Below are 27,042 nucleotides of genomic sequence, written 5' to 3'. Positions count from 1 at the left end.
TGTTGATCAGTGTCAAAAAAGCCAAATTAATTTCACTGTGATTTAGTGTTGTATAATAATCAGACTTCCAAGGTGATGAATACTTTTTAAAGTCACACTATTACTGGTCGAGGCAGACTTATGACAGCCAAGTTGTATATTAATTAGCCAAAACTCTTTATAACCTTGAAACATTAGATCTTGAAATAAAAAAAAAAACAATCAAGCAATGATCTCTAACCAAAGTTACAGCATACTGCTGATAATTGCTATGTGTTGTAGCATGCATGGTGTTCGTCACTTCATTAAACTACACAATAAACACATACGCTCACTGAGTAAATTATTAAGAACTCTCTACTAATACTGCGTTGCTCTCAAAATGGCCTCAGTTCTTTATGGTATGGATTCCATATTTCCTTTGCGATTCTGGTCCATTTTCACATGATTGCATCACACAATTTCTGCAGGTTTTCCAACTGCACATTCATGCTGCATGTGTCCTTTTTTACCATATCCCAAAGGTGTTCAGATATGGTAACTGGGAAAGCCACTGAAGAACAATGAATTCATTGTCATGTCACCTTCTATATACAGTGGAACCTCGGTTCACGACCATAATTCGTTCCAAACCTCTGGTCGTGAACCGAATTGGTCGTGAACCGAAGCAATTTCCCCCATAGGATTGTATGTAAATACAATTAATCCATTCCAGACCGTACGAACTGTATGTAAATATATTTTAAAAAATATTTTTAAGCACAAATATAGTTAATTACACCATAGAATGCACAGTGTAATAGTAAACTAATGTAAAAACATTGAATAACACTGACAAACACCCAGGCTACCTGCTCAGCTGCACGTACAGGCTCACTCTCAGCTGCACGCGCTCTCTCTCTCTCTCTAACACGCGAGCCTACCTGCTCTCTCTCTCTCTCTCTCTCTCTCTCTCTCTCTCTCTCTCTCTCTTTCTCTCTCTCTCTATCTCTCTCTCATCAGCACACAAGCCTGCCTGCTCTCTCTCTCTCTCTCTTACATTGTAGCAGTTCAGCAGTTCACGTCTGACCGAGAACAATGCAACACGTGCAGAAATCATCAGCGCGCACAAACCGAAAGGGAAACTGGCTTGTTCGCATACCGAGTGTGTGTTCGTGAACCGAGGCAAAAGTTTGGCGAACTTTTTGGTCGTAAACCGAGTTGTACGTGTACCGAGGCGTTCGTGAACCGAGGTTCCACTGTACTCGTCCTCCTGATCTCTACACCGCTCCATACGTATCTTCCGTTGATTGAAACAGTGCTGCAAGTCTTCTTCCTTGAGGTTCTTTAACAGGCTTGCCGTTTTTGTCTTCACTTCATCCATTGAAGAAAAATATGTTCCCTTCAGGTCACTTTTGATTTTTGGGAACAAGTAAAAATCACAGATAGCTAAATCGGGCGAATAGGGAGGATGATCGAGGACAGGAATGTTTTTGTCAGTCAAATACTGCTTTACGGAAAAAGAGAAAATTTGTGAGAAATTTGATTTTGGTTCGCTGTTCAATTTTTTTCACCTGACATTATAGCGGCAACTCGTGTAGTGATTGTTGTGCAAATACTGACTGGGCTATTCACAGGATATACCTAGCCAGTCGGCGGTTTGAGACGGCGTGTAGGAGGGGATATAGTTCTATGTGTCACATCCTGCTGACCTCCAGATGGCTTTCCAGGAAAGCCCCAAGCCCTGTCCGGTTATTTTTGTGTCTCACCTCATAATGCATTATCATGCAGGAAGTAGCCATTAGAAAATGGGTAAATTGTGGCGCTGGAGGGATGCACATGGTCAGCAACAATACTCAAATAGGCTGTGACATTCAAGAGATGACTGATTGGTATTAAGAAGCCCAAAGTGGGCCAAAAACAATTCCTTACATCATTACTTTACCACCATCAGGCTGGATTGTTGGCACATGGCAGGTTGGGTGCATGGATTCATGCTATTGGCACCAAATTCTGACCCTACCATGTGTGTGCTGAAGTTAAGATTCATCAGACCAGTCTAAGTTTTTCCAGTTTTCAGCTGTCCAGTTTTGATGAGCTGATGACCACTGTACCTTCAGCTTTCTGTCATTCGGTGACAGGAGTGGAACCCAACATGCTCTTCTTTTGTTGTAGCCCTTGCACTTCGAGGTTTGAAATGTTGTGAATTCTGAGATACTTTTCTGCGTACCACAGTTTGACAGAGAGGTTATCTGAATTACTGTAGCCCTTCTGTCAGCTTGTACCAATCTGGCCATACTCCTTTGAACTCTCTCATCAACAAGGCTATTTTGTTTGCAGAATTTTATGTACCCTTCTGAATAAATTCTAGAGGCTATTGAGCGTGAAAATCCCTGCAAAACCAACAAATCCAGAAATACTCTAAGCAGACCTTCCTGGACCAGCTCAAAATCGCTGACATCACATTTTTTCTATATTCTGATTGGCTGATTAGATAACTGCATGGATTTGCAGGTGTACAGGTGTTTGTAGTAATTTCCTCAGTTACTGTATTTTAATGTCAAGGTTACTTCTTTGGGGCTGACCTTAATAAGCATGTCTAAGAATCATGCACACAGTATATCTGAAACGACTAGCTAAGCCTTCAATGACATGTTTAATGTTGCTGAAAGAATCTTTGGTCTCCGTTTGTTTCAAAAGGGCAACAATTATGTGTGTGCTTAACAAACCAAAGTGCACTGTCTTATTGACTACAGACTAGTGGCACTCACTCCAATTGTGATTAAATCCTCTGTAGTACTGGGGTGTTGTGTACCATGTTAGCCATTATGAATGTAGTGAGAAGTCAAACAAAATGACACCTTTTATTGGCTAACTAAAAAGATTACAATATGCACAATATGCAAGCTTTTGAGGCAACGAAAGCTTGCATATTGTAATCTTTTTAGTTAGCTAATAAAAGGTGTCATTTTGATTAAATCTTCTGAAAGACTGGGGGTTGAATTCTGCTTTGTTTAGTTATATTTGATTTGACTGTATGGAATATTATTTGTTTCAAATTAAATCAATAAACATATTATACATACATACATACATACATACATACATACATACATACATACATACATACATACTTGATAGCCATGTGAATGCAGTGGTAAAATCTTGCTTTTTCCAGTTGAGGCGGCTGTCAAAAATCAAGCCTATGTTGTCTAAGCGCAACCTTGAAACAGTGATACATGCTTTTATAACATCTCGTCTAGATTACTGTAATGCGCTTCTTTTTGGAATTAGCCAGGCCTCCATGGCTGGCCTACAGCTGGTGCAAAACGCTGCTGCTCGATTTTTAACTGGCACAAGAAAGCATGAGCATGTTACCCCGATTTTGGCTTCCCTCCACTGGCTTCCAATTCGTTTTCGAATCCATTTTAAGATCCTTGTATTTGTTTTTAAATCTTTTAATGGGTGTGCCCCTCTTTATTTGTCAGAACTGCTGCACCCTTACGTACCATCTCGCTCCCTCAGGAAAGCAGACCAGATGCTTTTACGCGTTCCCAGGGCACGATGCAAACTCCGAGGTGAGCGAGCTTTTTCAATTGCAGCACCAAAACTCTGGAACGATTTGCCATTGCATGTTAGGCAGGCTCCTTCGCTAGCTGCCTTTAAATCCTTTTTAAAAACACATTTTTACTGTCTGGCTTTTTACCCTGTATAATATGGTGGCTATTTGTATACTTTTCATACTTTCTATTAAGAATGTCTTCAGCTCTTATGTGTTTATGTGTTGTTTTTCTTTGTACAGCACTTTGGTCAGCCTTGAGGTTGTTTTTAAAGTGCTTTATAAATAAATAAATAAATACATACATACACACATACATACATAAATACATACTCTGAAAGACTGGCACTGGGACACATTAAGCACAATAGTCCAGACATCCTTCAGTTTTCATAATATCAAAACCAGTTTGCAGCCATGTGCCTTAATAATAATAATAATACATTTTATTTATATAGCGCCTTTCCCATGCTCAAGGCACTTACAGAATATAATAAAGAACGGCAGAATATACAGTATATAGCATTGTACAAACCAGATAAATAAATAAAGAAGATTAAGACAGTAAATTCTGAAAAAAACAGACAACATAATTGATGGTCTAGCACACACACACACACAGGTTACATTGGCATCTTGACAGAGATGTAAACTGAGAGAAGGTAATAAAGTCAAGTTGAGCTAAAAGCCTTCCTGAACAGATGAGTTTTGAGTTGTTTTTTAAAGGAATTCATGGAGTCAGCTGACCTGATTAATTTTGGTAGGTCATTCCAGAGTCTGGGCGCTATACAGCTGAAGGCCCTGTCACCCATGGAGTGTAGATTAGTGAGGGGCACAACAAGATTACCAGAATCAGAGGACCTTAGTGGGCGGGCAGGCACATAGTGATGGAGGAGGTCACTGATGTAGTTTGGTGCGAGGTTATTTAAAGCTTTGTAGGTTATTAGTAGGATTTTATATTCGATTCTGTAGGACACAGGGAGCCAGTGAAGACGGAGCAGGATGGGTGTGATGTGCTCGCTGCTGCTGGTTCGAGTAAGGACTCTTGCAGCTGAGTTTTGAATAAGCTGGAGCTGTGATATAAGATTAGAAGGGGCACCTGCCAGAAGGGAATTACAATAATCGATGCGGGATGTGATAAAAGCATGGACAAGTTTCTCAGTGTTAGAAAAGGAGAGGAAGGAGCGAACACGGGATATGTTACGGAGGTGAAAGTAAGAAAGTTTCTTAATGTGATTTATGTGGGTGGAATAAGTGAGGGAGGAATCAAAAATGACACCAAGATTATTTGCAGTAGAGGCAGGTCTGATGAGATCACTGCCAAGATGGACTGGGAAGGAGCTCATTTTATTAAGTTGCATTTTAGTCCCAAATTGCAGGAGTTCAGTTTTATTGCAATTTAATTTTAAAGAGTTCTGCTCCATCCAGGTTTTAATTTCACTAAGGCAGGTTGTGAGCTGAGAAAGCTCTGATGAAGTTCCACTTTTAACATTGAAGTAGAGCTGGGTATCATCTGCATAAAAATGATAACCCAATCCATAACTACGGATAATATGGCCAAGGGGAAGCATATAAATACAGAAAAGCAGAGGACCGAGGACAGAGCCCTGAGGGACTCCTTGTGTGACTGGCGCTGAGCTGGATCTGCTGTTGCCAAGACTAACAAACTCTTGCCTATCACTCAGATAGGACTTGAACCACTGGAGGGCAGTGCCAGAGATACCCAGCATGTTCTCCATTCTGGACAGTAGGATGTCATGTCTGACAGTGTCAAATGCTGCACTGAGGTCTAACAGAATTAATATGCTGGTTTGTCCAGAGTCTGCTGCCATAAGCAAATCATTGGTTACCTGTAGCAGAGCAGTTTCACAGCTGTGCCGCGCCCTGAAACCAGACTGAAAGGGTTCCATCAAATTATTAGAGGTTAGGTAATTGGTGAGTTGGGAAGCTACAACACGCTCAAGAACTTTTGACAGGAAAGGTAAGTGGGAAATAGGCCGGAAATTGTTAAGATTGTCAGCATCAAGGCCAGACTTTTTTAACATTGGGGTTACAGAAGCAATTTTAAAAGTGAGTGGCACGGAGCCAGTGTCAAGGGATGAGTTTATTATTGTTGTAACAGTCGGGATTATGGCATGAAGGCAGGATTTAAGTAGTGTGGTGGGGATGGGGTCCAGTACACAAGTAGTCGGCCTCATCTTACAAAGCAGGTTATTAACAAACGCAGAGGTGACTGGTGAGAACTTAGAGAAGGAGCTGGATGGAGTGGGAAAACAGGGAGAGATATAAACAGATGATATATTTATGTTAGTTGAATTATTTAGATCTTTAATTTTGTTACGGAAAAAGTGGAGGAATTCCTCACAGACTTCAGTAGAAGAGGTAGTTGGACCAGATGCGGGTTCGAGTAGTTTATTAACTACAGAGAACAAAACCCTTGGGTTATCATGGCCACTTTCTATTATTCTGCCATAATGGGTGTTCTTGGCAGAAGTTAGTGCTTCTCTGTAAGCTCTTTGGTGGTCAGAGAAAGCCTGGATGTGCACGGTGAGGCCAGTCTTACGTGACATTCTCTCAAGGCGTCGGCCAGCTGCTTTCATAGATCGCAATTCTGAGTTATACCAAGGAGCTGAGCGCTTAAAGGAAACCTCCTTATGTTTTAAAGGAGCTGTTTTATCTAATGCTGAGTGAAGGGCTGAGTTATAGTGGTCAACAAAACTATCTAGTGTTGGTGGAATAGGTGCAGACAGTAAAAGATCAGAAATGGATCCAGAAAGGATAGAGGGACAGATATTTTTAAGGTTTCTGTAAGAAATTTGTCGTTTACAGGTAAGAGGTGGGATAGGTAATGAGACAGTGAAAAATACTGCTTTATGGTCAGAGAGTCCCAAATCAGTGCTGTAAATGTTGGCAACAGATAGTCCAGAAGTGCAGATCAGGTCCAATATATGACCACCAGAATGGGTTGGAAAATCAACATGTTGTGTCAAGTCAAAACAGTCCAGTAAGGACAGGAATTCATTTCTCAGTTTAGATGTAGTAATGTCAATATGGATGTTGAAATCACCAAGAAGCATAATTCTCTGAGAGTAAGAGCTTAGGTGGGTCAAAAGTTCAATCAGATCGGATAAGAAGGATGCATTGTATTTTGGGGGACGATAGAGAACAATGAGTGAGACAGGACCTGATTCCGTTATTAGTTTAAGAGCCAGGCACTCAAAAGACAATGGGCAGTCAATTGGGATTCTTTTAATGTTTAAGCCTTGTACTTCATACCATCCTGGTGCATCTGGATAACCAAAACTGTTATGCCAGAGATCAGTTTATGGACTTACAGCTATTGTACCATCAAAATGGACAACCAAATTCTTCAAATTAAGACTTAGTGCCACCCTCTGCAACTGGATTTTGGACTTCTAATGAAGATTACAATTATGCTCAGAAATGAATAGAATTAACTATATTATAGCAATGCATAAAATTGTGTTCTTTTTCTATTTTTTCACTTTGTTGTGGTATTTTTGTAATATTTAGCATATATACAGTTGTGTTAATTTATATGTTAAATGTCTTCAGATGATGAGTTTAAATTGAATGTTTAATAGCTTTTTGAGAAGTAAGCATATTTTCTGATTCAACCTTTCTCCCTGAGTATTTAGGAAATTCTATTAAGTGCTGATTCAGGATGTGTGATATAACCAATTACACAAAAGTGCTTTGCTATAACCCACATCCCCTCTGAGTGTGAAGCTGCTGTGTCTGATGTAGTTTACAAGTGACTCCCTAAGTGCAAAGCTGCTGCTGCTGCTTCAGTATTCTATCTTTAGGGTCAGAAGCCTGGTACTTAGTTTTATGAGCTCCAGATATTGGATACAGAGAAACTTTAGATCTGGTAAACTCTTACCTCAGGAAGAAAACCAGGAGAGGAAGGGACAGAATAATATTATGAGTCTCTTGAAGGGGGATAGATTTTAGAAGAAGGAAGAAAGCTCGGGGAATGGGAGACCAGTCTCAGATTTATGAGCTTGAGAGATATGACTGGGACAGAGCCACTAAGAAAGTTGTAAGATAGGAGACTAGACAATGGCAGAGAGAGCTGATGAGAAACTTCAACAACAACAACAACAACATTTATTTCTATAGCACATTTTCATACAAATAATGTAGCTCAAAGTGCTTTACATGATGAAGAAAGAGAAAATAAGACAAAATAAGAATTAAAATAAGAGAACACTAATTAACATACTAAGGTCCGATAGCCAGGGAGGACAGAAAAAACAAAAAAAAACTCCAGATGGCTGGAGAAAAAATAAAATAATAAAATAAAAATAAAATTAAAAATAAATTAAAAATAAAATAAAAAATAAAATAATAAAATAAAAATAAAATTAAAATTAAAAATAAATTAAAAATAAAATAAAAAATAAAATAAAATAAATAAAATAATAAAATAAAATCTGCAGGGGTTCCAGACCATGAAACCACCCAGCCCCCTCTAGGCATTCTATCTAACATAATATACTTTAATTATAATTAAACTTCATAATTAAACTACTCTTTGTTCTGCTTGCCTTCGTTTAACTAAAAAAGATTATGGGCTGTATGGATTCAACACACACATATTGAATGTGTTTCTGATCTTGGTCCAGGCACTAGTTTAAAAATTTAAAGATTAAAATTTCCAGCTTGTATGTTTGTTCTACTGGGCGGCACGGTGGCGCAGTGGGTAGCACTGCTGCCTCGTAGTTAGGAGATCTGGGTTCGCTTCCCGGGTCCTCCCTGCGTGGAGTTTGCATGTTCTCCCCGTGTCTGCATGGGTTTCCTCCGGGTGCTCTGGTTTCCTCCCACAGTCCAAAGACATGCAAGTTAGGTGCATTGGTGATTCTAAATTGGCCCTAGTGTGTGCTTGGTGTGTGGGTGTGTTTGTGTGTGTCCTGCGGTGGGTTGGCACCCTGCCCAGGATTGTTTCCTGCCTTGTGCCCTGTGTTGGCTGGGATTGGCTCCAGCAGACCCCCGTGACCCTGTGTTCGGATTCAGCGGGTTGGAAAATGGATGTATGGATGGATGTTTGTTCTATTTGTTCCTCCAAGACAAGGGAAAATTAGTCCTTTTCTTTGGTAGATCAGTCAAGGGTGTACAAAATAAACTGCAGTAACAGTCATACCTAAGTGAACTCTGAATCTGGTGGACTATAGATAGATAGATAGATAGATACTTTACTATAGTCTTGGGAGCAGGTGCACTGCAATTGTGAACTGTATATCCTGAAAGGTTGGTAAATGTAAGAACAGATAAACGGGAGTAGGTAATAGTGACAGAGGTGTAACATTCAACCGCAGTCTAAAGGATAAAAGGAGATTTATGTTTTAAGGAAAGGTATTCCCAAAAGTCTTCCCCATCATAAAACAAGTGGACTAGCAGCATCACGTCCTCTGCACTGACTTTCAACAGAGGTTCTCAGGGTTGTGCGCTCAGCCACCTTCTGTAATCCTTATTCACGTATGACAGAGTGCCCAAAAACAGCTCCAATTCAGTCATTACATTTAGTCATAGATCAGGTCACCAACACCAATGAGACAACTTATTGAAAAGAAGTCTACCTGCTAACTCAGTAGAGCTGGGACAAACCTCTCACCCATAATGTCAGTAAAACTCAGCAGGCTGGTTATAGACCTCCAGAAGCAGAAAGCAGGTCACAATACCACCTGCAGTACTTTGGAGTGGATGCTGTTGAGAGCGTGAGCAGCATCACTCTTCCTCGAGTGATCATCTCATGGTCTCTGGGCAAAACACATTTTGGATATTGTGAAGAAAAGTAAACAAAGGAGACTTTGAGGTAAAAAGGAACTTTGGTCCCAACTTTTAGGCAAGTCTTTGGAACAGACTTCAGTCTCAGACTTAGTGGTAGAGCCTATTACAACTACTCTTTGTTCTGCTTGCCTTTGGTTAAGCAACTTCATGATTCTGGAATCACTTATCACTTGTGTTGTTTGGCAGCGATAACTATTGGACCCTGGTTTGATGTAGGAGCTATGTGAAGCAGATTGCCTGTCTCAGTTTAATGTAGTTTCATGTGCTTTGATTTCTAAGTCTTATCTTTCACAGCAATACTGCAATAAAAATAAAATAGATGGTGTCAAACTTGTGTGTAGGGGACATCTTCAAGGCTTATACAAAAGATGTAATTGCACCACAGTACACAGTTTGGTGCTGTCACTTATGTCCTCGCCTCTCTTGTTCTCAGATACAAGGATCATTGACTGGAGGACCACTGACAGAATTAATAATAATAATAATAATAATTCTTCCCGTGACCCTGTGGTTAGGATATAGCGGGTTGGATAATGCATGGATGGAATAATAATTCTTTACATTTATATAGCACTTTTCTCTCTACTCAAAGTGCTCTCCACCCAGGGAGAACCCGGGAAGCGAACCCACAATCTCCTTACTGCAAAGCAGCAGCACTACCACTGCGCCAAACTGTGAGGTCCACCACCAGCTAGAAGTCCCGACTTTTCCTCCCAGGATGTGAAGAACCTGCCTCCAATTAAGACTTCAATCTGAATGTGACCTGCACCTCAACAACATGATTTCAACTGTGTGTTGAAATCATTTTATTCAATTACATTTTTATGGCAGTTCAATCTGCCATTGAATGGGGTTTTACTACCTGGTGCCCCAAATCTTTATGCTTGTTTCTTCCATTTTACAATGGATATAAAACAATGCTTCAGGTGTACTGTGGAGCACATAGAATAAAAAGGAATCAGAAGAACAGATGTGCATCAGAACCTGCAAGATGATTACCAAGAATTCTAACTAATCTTTATCCAATTCACAAACCAAAACCCTAAATCACAGTCAAAGTCAAGTCAAGTCAAGTTGGGGAGCATGCACTGGTACAGTGCGTTGCCGCACCCACTACACGATGAAACAACTCAGGATCCCGGTTGGCTTCCCCCCCAGGCAGACACGCGGTCCAGTCCCACCCTTCGGAAATGACCCTCTATCTGCCGTAGCCAGGTGTTACGTGGGTGACCCCTTGGCCTGGTCCAGCCACTCGGGTCCCCAACAATAAGGATCCTATGAGCTGGATCACCCTCGGGGAAATGCGCCACATGGCCGTAGTGCCGTAACCGACGCTCCTTCACAATGCAGGTAATGTGCCTCATTCGGGACTCCATGAGCAACTACTCTTTCAACACAAAGTCAAACCAACCATAGTCAAAGTTCACAGCAAACATGTTTTTAACCAGAAGAATAAAGAAAACAAAAACACAAGTAAAGTTCACTGTCATTATCCTCAGATGACCCAGAACATCCAGGATAACCTTTTATGCAGCCTCAAAAATAACATCACATGACGCACATATTATGCTAGTTCCATAATAATGCAGTGGCAACTGCATCATAAAATGGTGTTGCACATTAAATTAAAATAGCATTAAAAAAAGACACAAATAAATAGAAGCTACTTGAAAATGACTTTACATCCAAAAATTAATACTGAAAATCATTTCAGCTACCCCAAAAACATGATAACTTTGTTTTTATACAGAAAATTCAACCCAGAAAAGTAAAATAAAAATGAAAAAATTGAAAGCACAACTATAACATCATGTTGCTCACCTGTATGTCTTGATGCCTGGTTTAGTAACGATATCCCAAGCCATTCCAACATTAGACAAGAATCTTTTCTTCTGCTCGAAAAGTAGCCCTCCTTATCCTGTAAAACATATTTTAAGTAAAAGAAATGAGTATGATTTGTTAAACAATATAGAAGACTGCTGACGGAGTTTCTTCATAAACCAAACTGTGACAGCCATCCAAATGAAAAAAGGAAATGTTTAACTGTTTATTTATCACTTGGTAAAATCAAAAGAAATACATTTTGGTGTACCATTTTCTTACCTCTGTTTTTTTAAGGGTGGTTCCATGAAGAGAGACGACATACTCCTCCAAAACATTCTCATGAAGGACTCCTTTTCCTGTACTTTCAAAGAAAGCTGCATTTTCTTTAATTTTCATTTCGACTAGGTCTTTGACATCTTTTAACTGAAGAGTAAAAAGAAAAACGATTACAAAGAGAACATCTGCAAAGGAAACTTACAGCTAATGCACCTTTCCCTATGTGTTTTCATTCACCTGTGTATTAGTAATTTATCTTTCTATAAAGTGGTAGAGTAGTCCATAAAAACATGAGAATGTAAGAAATTTGACAAACAAGAGGAAACCTTTCAGTCCATCAACCTCGTTTGATTAGCTAATAGCTAAGCTGTCCCAGTAGCCCACCCAGATCCTTCTTAAAAGTTGTCTAGGTTTCAGCTTCAACTACATGTTCTGGTAAATTGTTCCAAAATTCCCACAACTCTTTGTGTAAAGAAGTGATTCCTGGCTTCAGTCCTAAATGTACTTCTCCTTAATTTCCACTAGTGTCCTCAAAGATGTGATTCACCCTTAAGCTGAAACAATTCTGCTGGATCTATTGTATCAATGTCTTTGAAAATTCTGAACACTTGGTTTAGTTCCCATGTAGTCTCTGCTACCTGAGACTAAACAGGTTTAATTCTCTGAGTCTGCCATAGCAGGACATGTCCTTAAGTCCTGGGATGCACCTGGTTGTTCTCCTATGCACAGCTTCAAGTGTTGTTATGTCTTTCTTGTAGCCTGGTACTCCACATTACTCCAAATGTGCTCTCACTAGTGCATTACATAGTCTAAGCATAACATCCCTCGACCTATAGTTAATGTTTTAATGATATAACCTAATATTTTATTTGCCTTTGCAATGTGTCAACATAAACCTCTAAATTCTTTTCAGAGGTTGCTTTCTGTAGGTCAGTATCTCCCATCTTGCATTTATAATTGATGTTCCTGTTGCCCCATGTTTAGCACTTTGCACTTTTCTATGTTAGGTGTTCTAAGTGTTTGTCCAATTATTTTTAATATTTTTTGCAGCCTCTTCAGTTTCTGTCATTCCTCCAATGTTAACATCATCTGTAAATTGCACAAGTTTACTAACTATAATGGAATCTATGTCATTAATATAAATTAGACAAAGTAGTAGTCCAAGATTAGATCCTTGAAGAACTCAACTGAAGACCTCCTCCCATGTGGAGCATTCTCCTCTTTGTTTCCTGTCATTTAGCCAACTTGAGATCCAGTTTTGTAGGTTACCTCTGATGTCTACAACTTTTAGTTTCAGAATCTTCGGTGTGAGACTGTGGCAAAGGCTTTTTAAAAAAGTCTAAGTAAAGTATGTGGTATGGTTTGCTTTTGACAACTAATGCAGCTGCCTACTCAAAAAAATCTAAACAATTGGTTTTAGCAGGATTGCCCTCCCATAAACCGACACTGACTGTTTTTTAATGTTATTTTCATAGAGGTACTTTTCTAATTTTATAATTTTGCATGATAAATAAGTAAGAATTATTGGCCTTTAAGTACCAAGATCTACTTTGTCTCCCTTCTTAAAGTGGAGTCACATTTGCAACTTTCTAGTCCCCAAGTACTTCTCTTTCCTTAAGTGACTGCTCACATATGCCTAATAAGCATTTATAGATGCCATCTTCCGTTTCTTTCAGTACAACTGGAAAAATCCATCAGGTCCAGGGGTTTCGTTATGATATTTGATATATGGCCATCAGCCTTCACGCATTATACAGTCCATGTCTACATTTTGTTATTAATTACTAGAATAGGAAAAACGTTTCTGTTTTAACAATGTGTTTACATAGATTGTTGTAGACACAAAACACACATCAAATTATTTCCCCTTACAATTCTGGGTAGCTCACTCCCAGATAATTAATCAAGGCAGGAACTGGGAGAACTTCTTGCCTGTTCTGAGGCGGTGGGGGGGATGGTATAGTAGGCTGCTTGTTGCTTGAGTTTACTGACACATTTAGAGGTGCAAAGGGATTTAAGGTGGGCCGGATTTACAAGTTTTTTCGTAGGCTTTGGTAATTCTAGTGTTAACCACTGACTTAAAAGTGGTGGAGTAGGATTCTTCCAGTTGAGTAATACAAGTCTACATGCTAGTACTGAGGTAAAGGCATTTATGATTTGTTTGTCCTTTGTCCTTCACTTTAAGCCCATCTGGGAGTCCACCAAACACAGCTGTTAATGGGTTAGGAGTGATTGGGACACCAAGGCAGTCTGATAGGCATTCAAAGATTTTTGTCCAAAACGATATTAATTTAGTGTGCACCCAAAGCATGTGGCGCAGTGAGGCTGGAGCTAGATTGCAATGTTCACAGGTTGAATATTGCCTTGGAAACATTTTGGATAGGTTTAATTGAGGTAAATGCACTCGACAGAAAATTTTAAGTTGAATAATTGAGTGCTTTGCTCATATGGAGCTAGAGTGTATTCTCTGCATGGCTGCCTTCCACTCTTTTTCTGAAATGTTAAGTGAAAGATCCTTTCCCCATTGTGACCTGGGATCTTTGAAAGGAAGGGACTTTAAAACATTTTTATAAATTGTGGAGATGCTATCTGAGTCTTCAAGTTTCATTAATATTTCTTCTGGAATAGAAATAGGTGGAAAGTGAGGAGAATTGAGCAGGTTCATTTTAGCAAAGTTTCTAGCTTGAAAGTAGTGGAAAAATTCTGTTGATGAGAAGTTAAAATTTGAAGCATAAATGCTTGTAGTATATAAAAACATTATCAATGTACAAGTCCCTAAATGTTTTAATCCAAGACAAAATCAAAGCATTAAAAACTATGTATGTTTGAGAGGGTGGAAAAGAGTGATTGTTATGTAGAGGTGCGACAGATAATAGCTTCTCTGTCTTAAAGTGCTTCTGACATTGGTTCCTTATGCTGAGTGAATGAAGGGCAATTAGATTATTAGTGTATTGACAATAGTTTGTATTTACTATGGTACAGAGCAGGGAAAATAAAGAAGTATTGCAAGATTTTAATTTTATTGTATACCAGGCTTGTGTATATTCATTACTAGCAAAATACCCGCGCTTCGCAGCGGAGAAGTAGTGTGTTAAAGAGGTTATGAAAAAGTAAAGGAAACATTTTAAAAATAACGTAACATGATTGTCAATGCAATTGTGTTGTCATTGTTATGAGTGTTGCTGTCATATATATATATACATATACACATATATTATTTATATATATATATATATATATATATGTATATACATATACACATATATTTTATATATATATATATATATATACACATATACACATATATTATATATATATATATATATATATATACATATACACATATATTATATATATATATATATAAATATACACATATACACATATATTATATATATATATATATATATATATATACATATACACATATATTATATATATATATATATATATATATACATACATATACACACATACATGCACTTACAATAACATAGAAATCAATATAAACAACATTAACATCATTATCATATGAGAATATGAAGTAATATATAAGAAGCACATTTCATATAAATATAAATTATTAAACAGTAAAATCTTCTTCTATAATTTGCTACCGTGGCTATTCATTTGTCTGTCCAGGATTTTAAATCACCTGTAGCTCGCAAACCGTTTCACCTATTGACTTGAATTCTGATACACATATAGTACGTCACGTCTACTATCCGCTTTATTGGCGATGATTGTATTACTCTTTTTATCTTTATTTTATTTTATTGTACAATCAACTCCTATCTGCGCACACCAGGGCGGCCGTGGGCGGATGCGTATGGTGTATTCACTCCATGTTATCGTGCATTGCGCTGTCACTGGTATTTTGATAAAAGAATTTGAACAACATATAAGAAGCGTATAAATTATTAAACAGTAAAACATTAACATTTAAGAAGTAAAGTTACATTGAGTACTACTGCAGTGCCTTCGGGTATACCTCATTTTTTGTTTGCCCATTACATGCTTAAATGTATACATTTTTTGGTGTACCTACCCGAGAACACGCGACATATAACCGACCATGGGAGAAGCATGGATTTTAAACACGCGTTGAGTTCATCTGCTGGTCTCCCTCGTGGAATAACTGGTAATGTTTGACTAAAATCTACAGCGAGTAAAACGACATTACCTCCTATTTTTTTTTTTACGATCTCCGAGATCTTGCTTTCTTCGGTTCAAGGCTTCATAAGCTCTTTTATGTTCCATGGTGTACTTATCCCAAACCATCATCTTTGAATGTTGCAAGACTTTCGACCTTGTATATAGATCGGGGTAATTACATTCATTGCACTCCTAGTCTGAATCACAATCTGATTGTATGGGTGGTTACCTGGCAGGTAACGCTTATGCTTCGTCATCAAGTCGTCTAACATCCGCCACGTGCCCTCTTTTAATTGCGAGAAGCAGATATATATAGCCAAATTCTTGCTCTTCGTTGCGGCGAAGTACTGCTTTTAATTTTTTATTAAGAAGAAAAGAAAAACTTTTTAAACGGATCGAAAATATACCAATAACAATTTGTTAAGGATCTGTTTTTTTGTGAACCTCCCTTTTCACAGCTGTCGCGCTACGGCGTGTGTTTCGTTTATTTGACAATATGTAGATCGTGGTAATTACATTCATGGCATTCGTTTTCTGAATCACAATCTGATTGTATGGGTGGTTACCTGCCAGGTTACGCTTGTGGTTGGTCAGCAAGTCGCCTTACGTCCGCCACGTGCCCTCTTTCTGTTCCCAGAAGCAGATCATAGAATGGTTTTAATAGTTTACTTTCAAATAATGCAAACAGTATGCGACACATGTTTCTCCCTAATTCTGGGCTCATCAGGCGTACACACTCACTGCATCCCCTCTCGGGAATCGAATCTCTATCGTCAGCAGCAGAGTTGAAGCCCCTAACGTTGCGGTCAGCAAGTCGGCTAACATCCGCCATGTGCCGTCTTTCAGTTGCGAGAAGCAGATCATAGAATGGTTGAAATTGTTTACTTTCAAATTATGCAAAGAGTACACGACACGTGTTTCGCCCTAATTCTGTGCTCTTCATGCGTACACACTCAATGCATTCCCTCTCGGGAATCGAATCTCGAACGTCAGCGCCAGAGGTGAAGCCCCTAACGTTGCGCTACAGCGTGTGGTTCGTTTATACCTCGTGTCTTCTCATTAAACTTTTATCTCGCGAATATGTTATTGCAATCCGGAGCGGGAGCGTTTCTATAAACTTAATTTAAACTTACGTTTTACACTGTGCTTTGTTTCCCTTATGAAGATGCTTGTATGCTTCAGTCGCTCGCTTCTTATTGTTTCGCTCCCTTCTCAATTGTTTAATGAATTTTTTGTTCTTCGCTGTTTGCGGCTCTTCCTTTATTTCTCCCTACTGCGTTCACAGTCTTTTCACGTGATTACGTGGGAGGCGTGATGACGTGACACTCAACTCCGCCTCCCACGGCCATCGAGCTGCCGTCCTTTACAGTATATTGTCAAAAAAGAGGTTCCAGTTATGACCATTACGCGTTGAATTTTGAAATGAAACCTGCCTAACTTTTGTAAGTAAGCTGTAAGGAATGAGCCTGCCAAATTTCAGCCTTCCACCTACACGGGAAGTTGGAGAATTAGTGATGAGTCAGTCAGTGAGTGAGTGAGTGAGTGAGTGAGTGAGTGAGTGAGTGAGTGAGTGAGTGAGTCAGTCAGTGAGGGCTTTGCCTTTTATTATTATAGATTATTCATTTGTGTCAATCCCCAGGTCTTTATGGCCTGTATATTTGTCGTCCAGTAATACAATTTAAAGTTAGGTAATGCCATGCCCCCTTCTGCTTTAGGTTGTTGTAGAGTTGCCCTTTAGATACGTTGATGTTTAGAATTCCAAATAAATCAGGTTATGATTGCATCTAATTTCTTAAAAAATGATTTATTAATGTATATAGGGAAGGGTTAATATAGGAAAAGGAGTTTGGGAAGGATGTTCATCTTAATAGTGTTGATTCTACCTGCTTATGTGAGATTGAGGGTGGACCATCTATTCACATCTTGTTTAATTATTTTCCATGGAAACAGCAACATTTTGTATTTAAAGAGCTTTATATTTACTTCAGAAATTTACCCCTAGATATTTAAACTGATCTGCTAGGATAAATGGGAAGGTGTCCAGTCTAGTATTGTGTGCTAGAGAGTTCACCGGAAAAAGTACACTTTTATTCAAATTAATTTTGTGCCTTGATATCTTTTGAAAATCTGCTAGTGCTTTTAGAAGTACAGACCCACGTTTTGTGTGTCAGATATATACAGTACCATATCATCTGCGTATGAGGATATTTTCGGTTCAAGTCTTTCTCTGAAAATCCCCTTTATCTCTGATGCATTTTGAAAGTAAACAGCCAATGGCGATTACAAAAAGCAGTGGTGATAGGGGACATCCTTGTTGAGTACCGTGTTCTAGTTTGAAGTAGACCAAAATAATGTTAGTTTGATCCATGCACATATGTGTGGGTCAAACCCAAATTTGTGCAATGTGATGAATAGGTAGTCCCATTCAACCATGTAAGATGCTTTTTCTACATTCAAAGATAATAAGATCTCTGGGGTGTTAGATTTAATGGGTGAATGTATTATGTTAAACAGATGTTGATGATTAGAAGCAAGGTGTCTGCCTTTAATAAATTCAGTTTGGTCTTGTGATATTATAGAAGGAAGCACTTTCTCAAACCTTCTAGCTAGTACTTTTGAGAATATCTTAATGTCATTATTCAGAAGTGAGATTGACCTGTATGATTCGATTCAAATTGTAGTAAGTCCTTATTATTCTTAGGAAAGATTGAAATTAATGCTTGGCAAAATGTTTAGGTAGAATTTTGTTATCTTTAGCTTCTGTAAACGCTGCTAATAATAGTGGAGCTAACTTATTGGAAATATTTTTTATAAAATTCCACTGGGTAGCCATCAGGGTCGGCTGCTTTCCCATTTTGAAGTGAGTTTACGGCATCTAGTAATTCTGAGTGTGTCAGAGGTTTATCCAGCTCCATAGCACTAAAAGTATCTAGCTGTGGTGTCTGTAATGAGTCAAAGAACTCATTAGATTGTGTCTTATCTTCTTTAGACTGAGCGGAATATAAGGACCTATAGTAATCTCTAAATGTGTGGCTTATATTTTTATGGTCTATGATTTTATCTCCGTCTATTTTGGTATTTGCTGTTATTGCATTGTGGACTTCCTGCTTGTGGATTTGTTGAGCTAAAATCTTACTGGCCTTCATTCTGTGTTCATAATAATGATATTGCAATTTTACGATGAGCTGTTCTGTTTATTTAGTAGTCAAGAAGTTAAATTTTGATTGAAAAACCTGTCTTTTCCTATAAAGTGCCTCATTTGGAGACATGGCATATTCTAGATCTATTCTGGTAATATTGCTGATTAAGTCAGACGCCTTCTTGGTTTCCAATTTATTTTTGTGAGAAATAATCTGTCCTCTTAAATATACATTCAGAGTTTACCTTCAGAGACCTCTGGGGATGCATTTGTCTCCAGAAAATAATCAATTTTCTTGGATATGAATTCTGTACAGTGCTTATCAGCTAATGACAGGGGGTTAACATGCCAGCTACGAGATAAGTGTGTAGGACATAGTAAGTTACGCTTCATCATCAGAGGGTCGTGGTCGGAGATAACAATAGTGTTATACTTACATGATTTGAAAATAGGCAAAAACTTATTCTCTATGAAAAAATAATTAATTCTTGAGCAACAATGATAATCTTGTGAGAAAAAGGAATATGCACCAAGGTTAGGATTTAAAATCCTCCACAGGTCTGATTGGTTCTAATCTATTACAAACTGTGTAATTATTTTTGCAGTATTAGATGTTATCACAGATGTAACCGAAGACCTATCCAGGTCTGGATTTAAAACACAATTAAAGTCTCCGACCACTATAATTTTATCAGTGTTCACATTAGGAATGGAGGCAAATACATTTTAAATAAAACCTCTGTCATCCACATTAGGTGCATAAATAATTATCAGAATAATTTTAGTATTAAATAAATTGCACATCACCATGACATATTGCCTTTCAGGATCACATATTACGTCTTATGCCACAAATGGGATAGTTCTGTGTATTAAGATTCCCACAACCTAAATTTTCTTTATATAGCCAGAGTGAAAAATTTGGCCAATCCAATTCCTTTGCAACCGAAACTGGCCCTTGCTTATTATGTGAGTCTCCTGTAAAAATATACTGTCTTGGCATTTAAACCCATTAAGTGAGTGAACACTTTCTTTGTCTTTAATTCATGATTGAAACCTTTAATATTCCAGCTAACAAAGTTCACTGTTTGGTCATAAAAACATTGCTTCTGAACTTTTGTTGACATTTTGTAGTCTTAAGTTAATGTACATTTTTACATATGATAGCTTTAACCTAGATTTCATATTTTTACCAGAAGTTATTACTATGAAGCCTATTGTTGTGTTGGCATTAACGGTTGTTGGGGTAGAAAGGATAAATAAAAAATAGCAAAGCCCTCATTCTCTCCCCTCTTAACCACCACCCCTCCAATTTGCCTCTCTGAGTGAGGCAGTCCATACTTCACGATGTCCCAGTCCTCTGACATGCCAAGAGAGAGAGAACACATACAGAATAAAATTAATCCCCCAGCAACTGTGTAGAAGAGGTTAAAATTGAGATATCTTGAAAGGACAGTCCCTATACAGTAAACCTAGAGAATGATGTTAAATATTCCCATGGAGACTGAGATAACGTATGATATTACATTCCCAATACAATAAATCAAGGATATGAAGTGAAAAAAATAAAATTCCTGTAAATGGCTAGTTACTTTGTAGTTGCCATTCAAGAAGTACATTCATTGAAAGAGATTTCAGCATAATGTAGTAGTTGAAAAAAAAAAATAAGAAAGGTAGCCAAAAAGAAAACAGAATGTATATTTATTGCAAAGGTCGCATTACAAATGGTCCAAGTTGCAAACCTAATCTTCTTTGCCTTGCCAGAACATGGAATGACTCGTAATCATGATTCAAAAGAATGCTGGGATCAGTCTGCTTAGCACTCTTTCTGCTTCATCTGGAGAGCTAAAAATGTGAACTGAATTTCAATATTCACTTTAATTTGGCAGGGTATAAGAGGCTGTATCTCATATTAGCACTGTAAAGACACTGTTTAATACTCTAGTATGGCACCTTTGGCAGCTGTTGCAGGGATGAAATCTGGGAAAATACAAATGCAACTATTTTCAAATATAATTTCCTCCTTCTGTCTGAGAAAGGACATTTTGTTTGGCCTGTAGTTTGTCAAAGCGGACAATAAGGTTTCTCGTTTTTGAGGCATTCAATCCACGTCTACGATAGGCTGCTGAGATCTCTGTGTCCGATTTGAAGTCTTCTCTGGTTATTCCAAGTAATTCAGGTATGAATTTTACTGGGTTTGGACTTTCACATTTTTCAGGGAGATCTTCGATTCTAATGTTGTTCCTTCAATATCTATCTTCCAGCGCAGCTAGTTTGTCAGCGAGCACTTTGCATTCTAAGTTTTCAGCCATTGCCTTTTCATCAATGGCAGAAGTCAACTGTTCAACTATTTCAAGATGAGTTGTAAACATTCAAGCTGAATAGTGAGTACTCTAATTTTACTCCCTTACTTACAGTACTTATATTTCCTGTATTTTTTCATCAATTTTTCCTAGAACTTCTGTAAAGGCTGTAGTAAACTTATTACTTAAATGATTCTCCAGGTCTTTTATAGTATATCTTTATTCTGTTTCTCACTCTTCTTGTTTAGGTTCATTATTTCTTTCTTTATATCCTTTTTAATATTGCTCTTTATGTCATTTATATCACTCCAAAGTGTGGCAATAATTTCCTTCGTTTCGGGCTTCTCTGCACTTCATAGGAAGATTTGTGAGTCCAATGGGGGGTGCGGGGTATTACCTGCATGATGACAGTGGAGATGAAAGTACCCTGCTCAGTTCCAATAATCATCCTGAAATCGATCCCTAAGGTTTCTTGAATTCTCTTTAACCATCTTTTTTTGCTGGACTAGTATTCAAAAATTGCTTTGCTGTTTGTTTTGGCTTCACTAGTTTTATTTTAGTGCTGTTGTGGGGGCTGCCACTTCACAGATTCAGCATGCTGGGTTGGCATGCTACGCCTGGAGATTGCTCACATGGCGTCTGTATGTTTTCCTGGTGTTATACTCTATGTAATCCTGTTTTGTCCCACATCCCCAAAGATGTCCAATTTAATTTGATTGGCAATTCCAAATTGGCCTGTGTGTGAAGAAGCACTGCAATGGCACCTTTTCTGGTGTTGTTTCCATGTGTTGTACCCAATGTTGTTGTGATAGGCTCTGGTGTCTCACAACCCTGAACTGGACTACGTAGGATGGAGAATACTATGTTATATTTTGCAAAAACAATCTTACCTCCGAATAAATTGCCCGCAAATGTCCTGGAAGATTCTGTTTAAAGCCTTTCTCTCTTCGCATATTGTTCAAGCAATATCTTTTTAATTTATCACTGAAGCATCGTCCACCAATCCTGACCAGTTTTTCGTTTCTTGACAGTGTTCCTCCTCTTGGTATAAATTCCAAAATTCCTTAAAATAAGTAACAACATAATGAGAAATAATCATTAATTAATTTCTAATCATCAAAGAATGCTCAACAGATATTGATTTTTTTTTGTGCCCTCCTGCTGGAGGAAAGGGGAAGGTAAACGCATAGATAGATAGATAGATAGATAGATAGATAGATAGATAGATAGATAGATAGATAGATAGATAGATAGATAGATAGATAGATAGATAGATACTTTATTCATCCACTTGGGGAAATTCAGGTGTACAGTAGCTCAAACACATCAGTAAAAATTGTTACAAATTATTTTAAAAAATCAAGGAGAAAAAAACAGAGAGTAAAAAGTAAAAATGGCCAATTGTTACAATGTCAGAAGGTAGAGTGGTGACCAGGGGCCTCATGTATAAATGGTGAGTATGCACAAAAATGTTGCATATTCCCGTTTCCACACTCACTTCGAGATGTATGTATAAAATCTAAACTTTGCGTAAAGATACACACATTTTCATGGCAGGTTAAGACCATGCTTACGTACTTTTCTGCTTGGTTTTAAAATCTGGTGGCACCTAGCAGTGCTACTGTTTCTTTGGTCTTTCTTTTTTAGATTCACATACATGACGTGGGCTGTATCAAATACACAAAAATTAATTGCATATTGCTTACAAATTTAAGGCGCTTGATTGTAATCATTCTGTAACAATATAATGGTGCATGGAATGGCCAAACTATTCCAAATACCATAGCTGCTTTTGCGTTCTTACTCTCAGTGCACCACTGAGAGTATTTTAACCCATTGTATCTGTGTGTGGATCGGAAAGCTCTACAGTGGGTTGTGTCAAGAGCACAAATGATTATCAGAATATAGCTTCCAGCCCTGAAGGACATTTATAGCACTCAGGAAAGCCACAAGCATCTACATGGAATTCACTAACCCATGCCACAGTCTATTTGAACTTCTCCCATCTGGCAAACACTTCAGAACCATTCCTGCATGGACCTCGAGGCTCAGAAGCAGTTTCATCCCAAGAGCTACAAATGCACTCAATCAGTCCATCAAGGGCTCTGGTAAAACTGTTTGTACTTATAATTTCAATTACCTCACTGTAAACTTGCACTACAACTGTAATAATTCACTTCATGAACCATTTGCACAATCTGCACAATATGTATATGTATACCAGTAATGGCGCACTGCACGATAACATGCATTGAATACACTTGACTTGACCATTCATAATGGAAGTGACGGCGAAGGTGGTAGGGATGAGAACAGCACACCCTTATGCATACTTTACACGGCCGCCCTGCTGGCTGCTGCTGAGATTTGATTCTACAATAAAATAAAAACAGGAATAACCTTGGAGGTCAATCATCACCCTAAAAGCAGACAGTAGACATCACGTAGTATACGTGTACCAAATTTCAGGTCAATAGGTCAAACGGTTTGTGAGCTACAGGTGATTTAAAATCCTGGACAAACAAATGAACAGCCACGGAAGCGTATTATATATAAAGATGGTACTTATGCTTTCATATTGTATATTTTTCATTGTTTTTTTTTATCATATTATTATTACTATTTTATCATTTTATAGGAAAATAAGTTTATGGAGGAGTTGCATATTGAATTTCATTGTACCATACAAAGACAATAATGGAATTCAATTTACTTCAATAGAAGAGTGCATGTATTTACGATGATTATGACTGGCTTCTAAGTTGATTTAGATTTCCAAGAGTTATCCGCTTTGAGCTCTGTGCTGTTGAAATACTAGGATGTATACTTGATGTCATTTTTATGATGAAAAGCATTAACGTATGTATATTACATTTTACAGATACATTGTTAACTTCATTTAAATAATGTATACTGTTAATAATTAAACATGTGGGGGTACGATGGCACAGCCTGTAGTCATTTCTGTACAATATGTTTGTTGTGTAATTCAGTCAGATCCAACTTCCATCTGTAACTTTAATCAAAAACAATACTTGTAATCAAATTATTATGTCCAAACTAAATCAAGCCATTTAATAACACATAGAAGAATTACACTGTGATATGATGCAAGCTGTATTAGACAAGGAAAGGTGTACAAATTTTCTGGGTGGCCGAATAAGTAAGTATTAAAATTATGGAAGATGTCTGAGTGAGTTGAGAAATTCCATGTACAAATTAAGAGAACACACTATGACTCAGCTCTATCAGTGGTCAGTAGCCATCAAATCTGCTTCAAAAGAATCATCTTGTGAATGTTGACTTTTCATGTAACAATAAATAACTGCAAAAATATTCTAGGATAAGGTAATGAAGATTGTGTTTGAGGAATAAGGAAGTATGGTAAAATAATACTTCAGTTTTGTAAAATATCACATAACAAATTGACTTTGTTTTTTATTTAATTTTATTCAATATAGGTTTATAGGGTCTTCATTGCCGTGTATAGAAGAAGCAGAAGAAAAGGGCTTTTAATGGCGGTGATCAGCATGAGCTCAAGCGCATGCAGAAGGACCTTAGAGTCCAGCTCAGGGCGGCGAAGGAGCAGTACAGGAGAAAGCTGGAGCAGAAGTTGCAGAATAACAGCATGCAGGAAGTGTGGGATTGGATGAAGATCATCACTGGCTGCAGCTCGAAGCAGGGTGCCACCATCGAGAGAAACGTGAAGAGAGCAAACCAAATGAACAACTTCTTTAACAGGTTTGACCACCCTAACCCACTCCCACCTCGGAGTACTGCACCCTCCTCCCATCCTTCTGCTGATACCAGCATAGGAGAGAGTTTCCCCCCACCCACAATTACAGCAGCGCAGGTGAGCAGAGAGCTGAGGAGACTTCGTGCCAGCAAAGCAGCGGGTCCAGATGGAGTATCGCCACGACTGCTGAAGGTCTGTGCATCAGAGCTGGGGGGTCCTCTACAGCGCATCTTCAACCTGAGTCTGGAACAGGGGAGAGTCCCGAAGCTTTGGAAAACATCTTGCATCACCCCAGTCCCAAAGGTATCACGTCCTAGTGAGCTGAATGACTTCCGGCCTGTTGCTCTGACGTCACATGTGATGAAGACCATGGAGAGGCTACTGCTTCACCACTTGAGGCCACAGGTTCAACACGCCCTCGACCCTCTGCAGTTCGCATATCAGGAGAAGGTAGGAGCGGAGGATACCATCATCTATATGCTACACCGATCCCTCTCCCACTTGGACAGAGGCAGTGGTGCTGTAAGAATTATGTTTCTAGACTTCTCTAGCGCCTTCAGCACAATCCAACCTATGCTCCTTAGGGGCAAGCTGACAGAGATGGGAGTAGATTCATTCCTGGTGGCATGGATCGTGGACTATCTTAAAGACAAACCTCAGTATGTGCGTCTTGGGAAATGCAAGTCTGACATTGTGGTCAGCAACACAGAAGCGCCACAGGGGACTGTACTTTCTCCGGTCCTGTTCAGCCTATATACATCGGACTTCCAATACAACTCGGAGTCCTGCCACGTGCAAAAGTTCGCTGATGACACTGCTATTGTGGGCTGCATCAGGAGTGGGCAGGAGGAGGAGTATAGGGACCTAATCAAGGACTTTGTTAAATGGTGCGACTCAAACCGCCTACACCTGAACACCAGCAAAACCAAGGAGCTGGTGGTGGATTTTAGGAGGCCCACACCCCTCATGGACCCCGTGATTATCAGAGGTGACTGTGTGCAGAGAGTGCAGACCTATAAATACCTGGGAGTGCAGCTGGATGATAAATTAGACTGGACTGCCAATACTGATGCTCTGTGTAATAAAGGACAGAGCCGACTATACTTCCTTAGAAGGCTGGCGTCCTTCAACATCTGCAATAAGATGCTCCAGATGTTCTATCAGACGGTTATGGCAAGCTCCCTCTTCTATGCGGTGGTGTGCTGGGGAGGCAGCATAAAGAAGAGGGACGCCTCACGCCTGGACAAACTGGTGAGGAAGGCAGGCTCTATTGTTGGCATGGAGCTGGACAGCTTGACATCTGTGGCAGAGCGACGGGCACTGAGCAGACTCCTGTCAATTATGGAGAATCCACTGCATCCACTTAACAGTATCATCTCCAGACAGAGGAGCAGCTTCAGCAACAGACTGCTGTCACCGTCCTGCTCCACTGACAGACTGAGGAGATCGTTCCTCCCCCAAACTATGCGACTCTTCAATTCCACCCGGGGGGTAAACGTTAACATTATTCAAAGTTATTGTCTGTTTTTACCTGCATTTTTATTACTCTTTAATTTAATATTGTTTTTTGTATCAGTATGCTGCTGCTGGAGTATGTGAATTTCCCCTTGGGATTAATAAAGTATCTATCTATCTATCTATCTATCTATCTATCTATCTATCTATCTATCTATCTATCTATCTATCTATCTATCTATCTATCTATCTATACAGAAGACAGTGAAATAATTCAGTCATTTCATTGGACATCAATGGCCTTTACTGACTTGGCAAGGACTTTTACTTTGTTATACTACTTGTTATTCATGTTGTGGTAGCAGAGTGGTTACACATGCAACCACACAGCCCCACAAACTCGGGTTCAGCTCTAATTTGGGGCAGAGTCCTTTAATAGAGACATATCTGCCTGGAGTTTCTTCTTTTTATTTCACCATCCAAATGATGCATACTGTATATTAGGTTAATTTCCAATCTTTAAATTATGGTCAAAATCTACAACTAAAAAGGTAACATTGTGATTTACAAGATTCGTATTCCTTTATAGTTTGTATTATTATTAATGTTATTTTTTTATATTAATTTGATTTGTGGGTAACATCATCAAGTGTTACCATTTTAGAATTAGTTAAAATGATGCCACAGGGAACTTGTGAAATCAAAAATCTCCAACAGAGCAATGCTGCAAAAAAGATGGCTATTTTTGAAAAGTCATGAGGTCTTCCATTTCTTTCCTATAAGTTTTTTTTTTTTGGTAGGGGTTCTTGTCTTCTTAGAGAGTCAA

The 27,042-nt window shown here is 38.6% G+C and overlaps 1 protein-coding gene across 1 annotated transcript in view; it reads right to left on the bottom strand.

Moving 5' to 3' along the window:
- Nucleotides 1–27,042, bottom strand: part of LOC114653219 (NFX1-type zinc finger-containing protein 1-like) — a 126,995-nt gene that overhangs the window by 50,641 nt on the left and 49,312 nt on the right. Inside the window, 3 exon segments of the mRNA XM_051929226.1 lie at nt 11,150–11,246; nt 11,432–11,575; nt 21,916–22,088. Of these exon segments, the coding sequence (XP_051785186.1) occupies nt 11,150–11,246; nt 11,432–11,575; nt 21,916–22,088 (414 nt within the window).

Source organism: Erpetoichthys calabaricus, chromosome 6 (genome assembly GCF_900747795.2).
Source record: "Erpetoichthys calabaricus chromosome 6, fErpCal1.3, whole genome shotgun sequence".
NCBI lineage: Eukaryota > Metazoa > Chordata > Cladistia > Polypteriformes > Polypteridae > Erpetoichthys > Erpetoichthys calabaricus.
The sequence above is the reverse complement of the archived record's forward strand: the minus strand, read 5'-3'. Positions and strand labels throughout refer to the sequence as shown.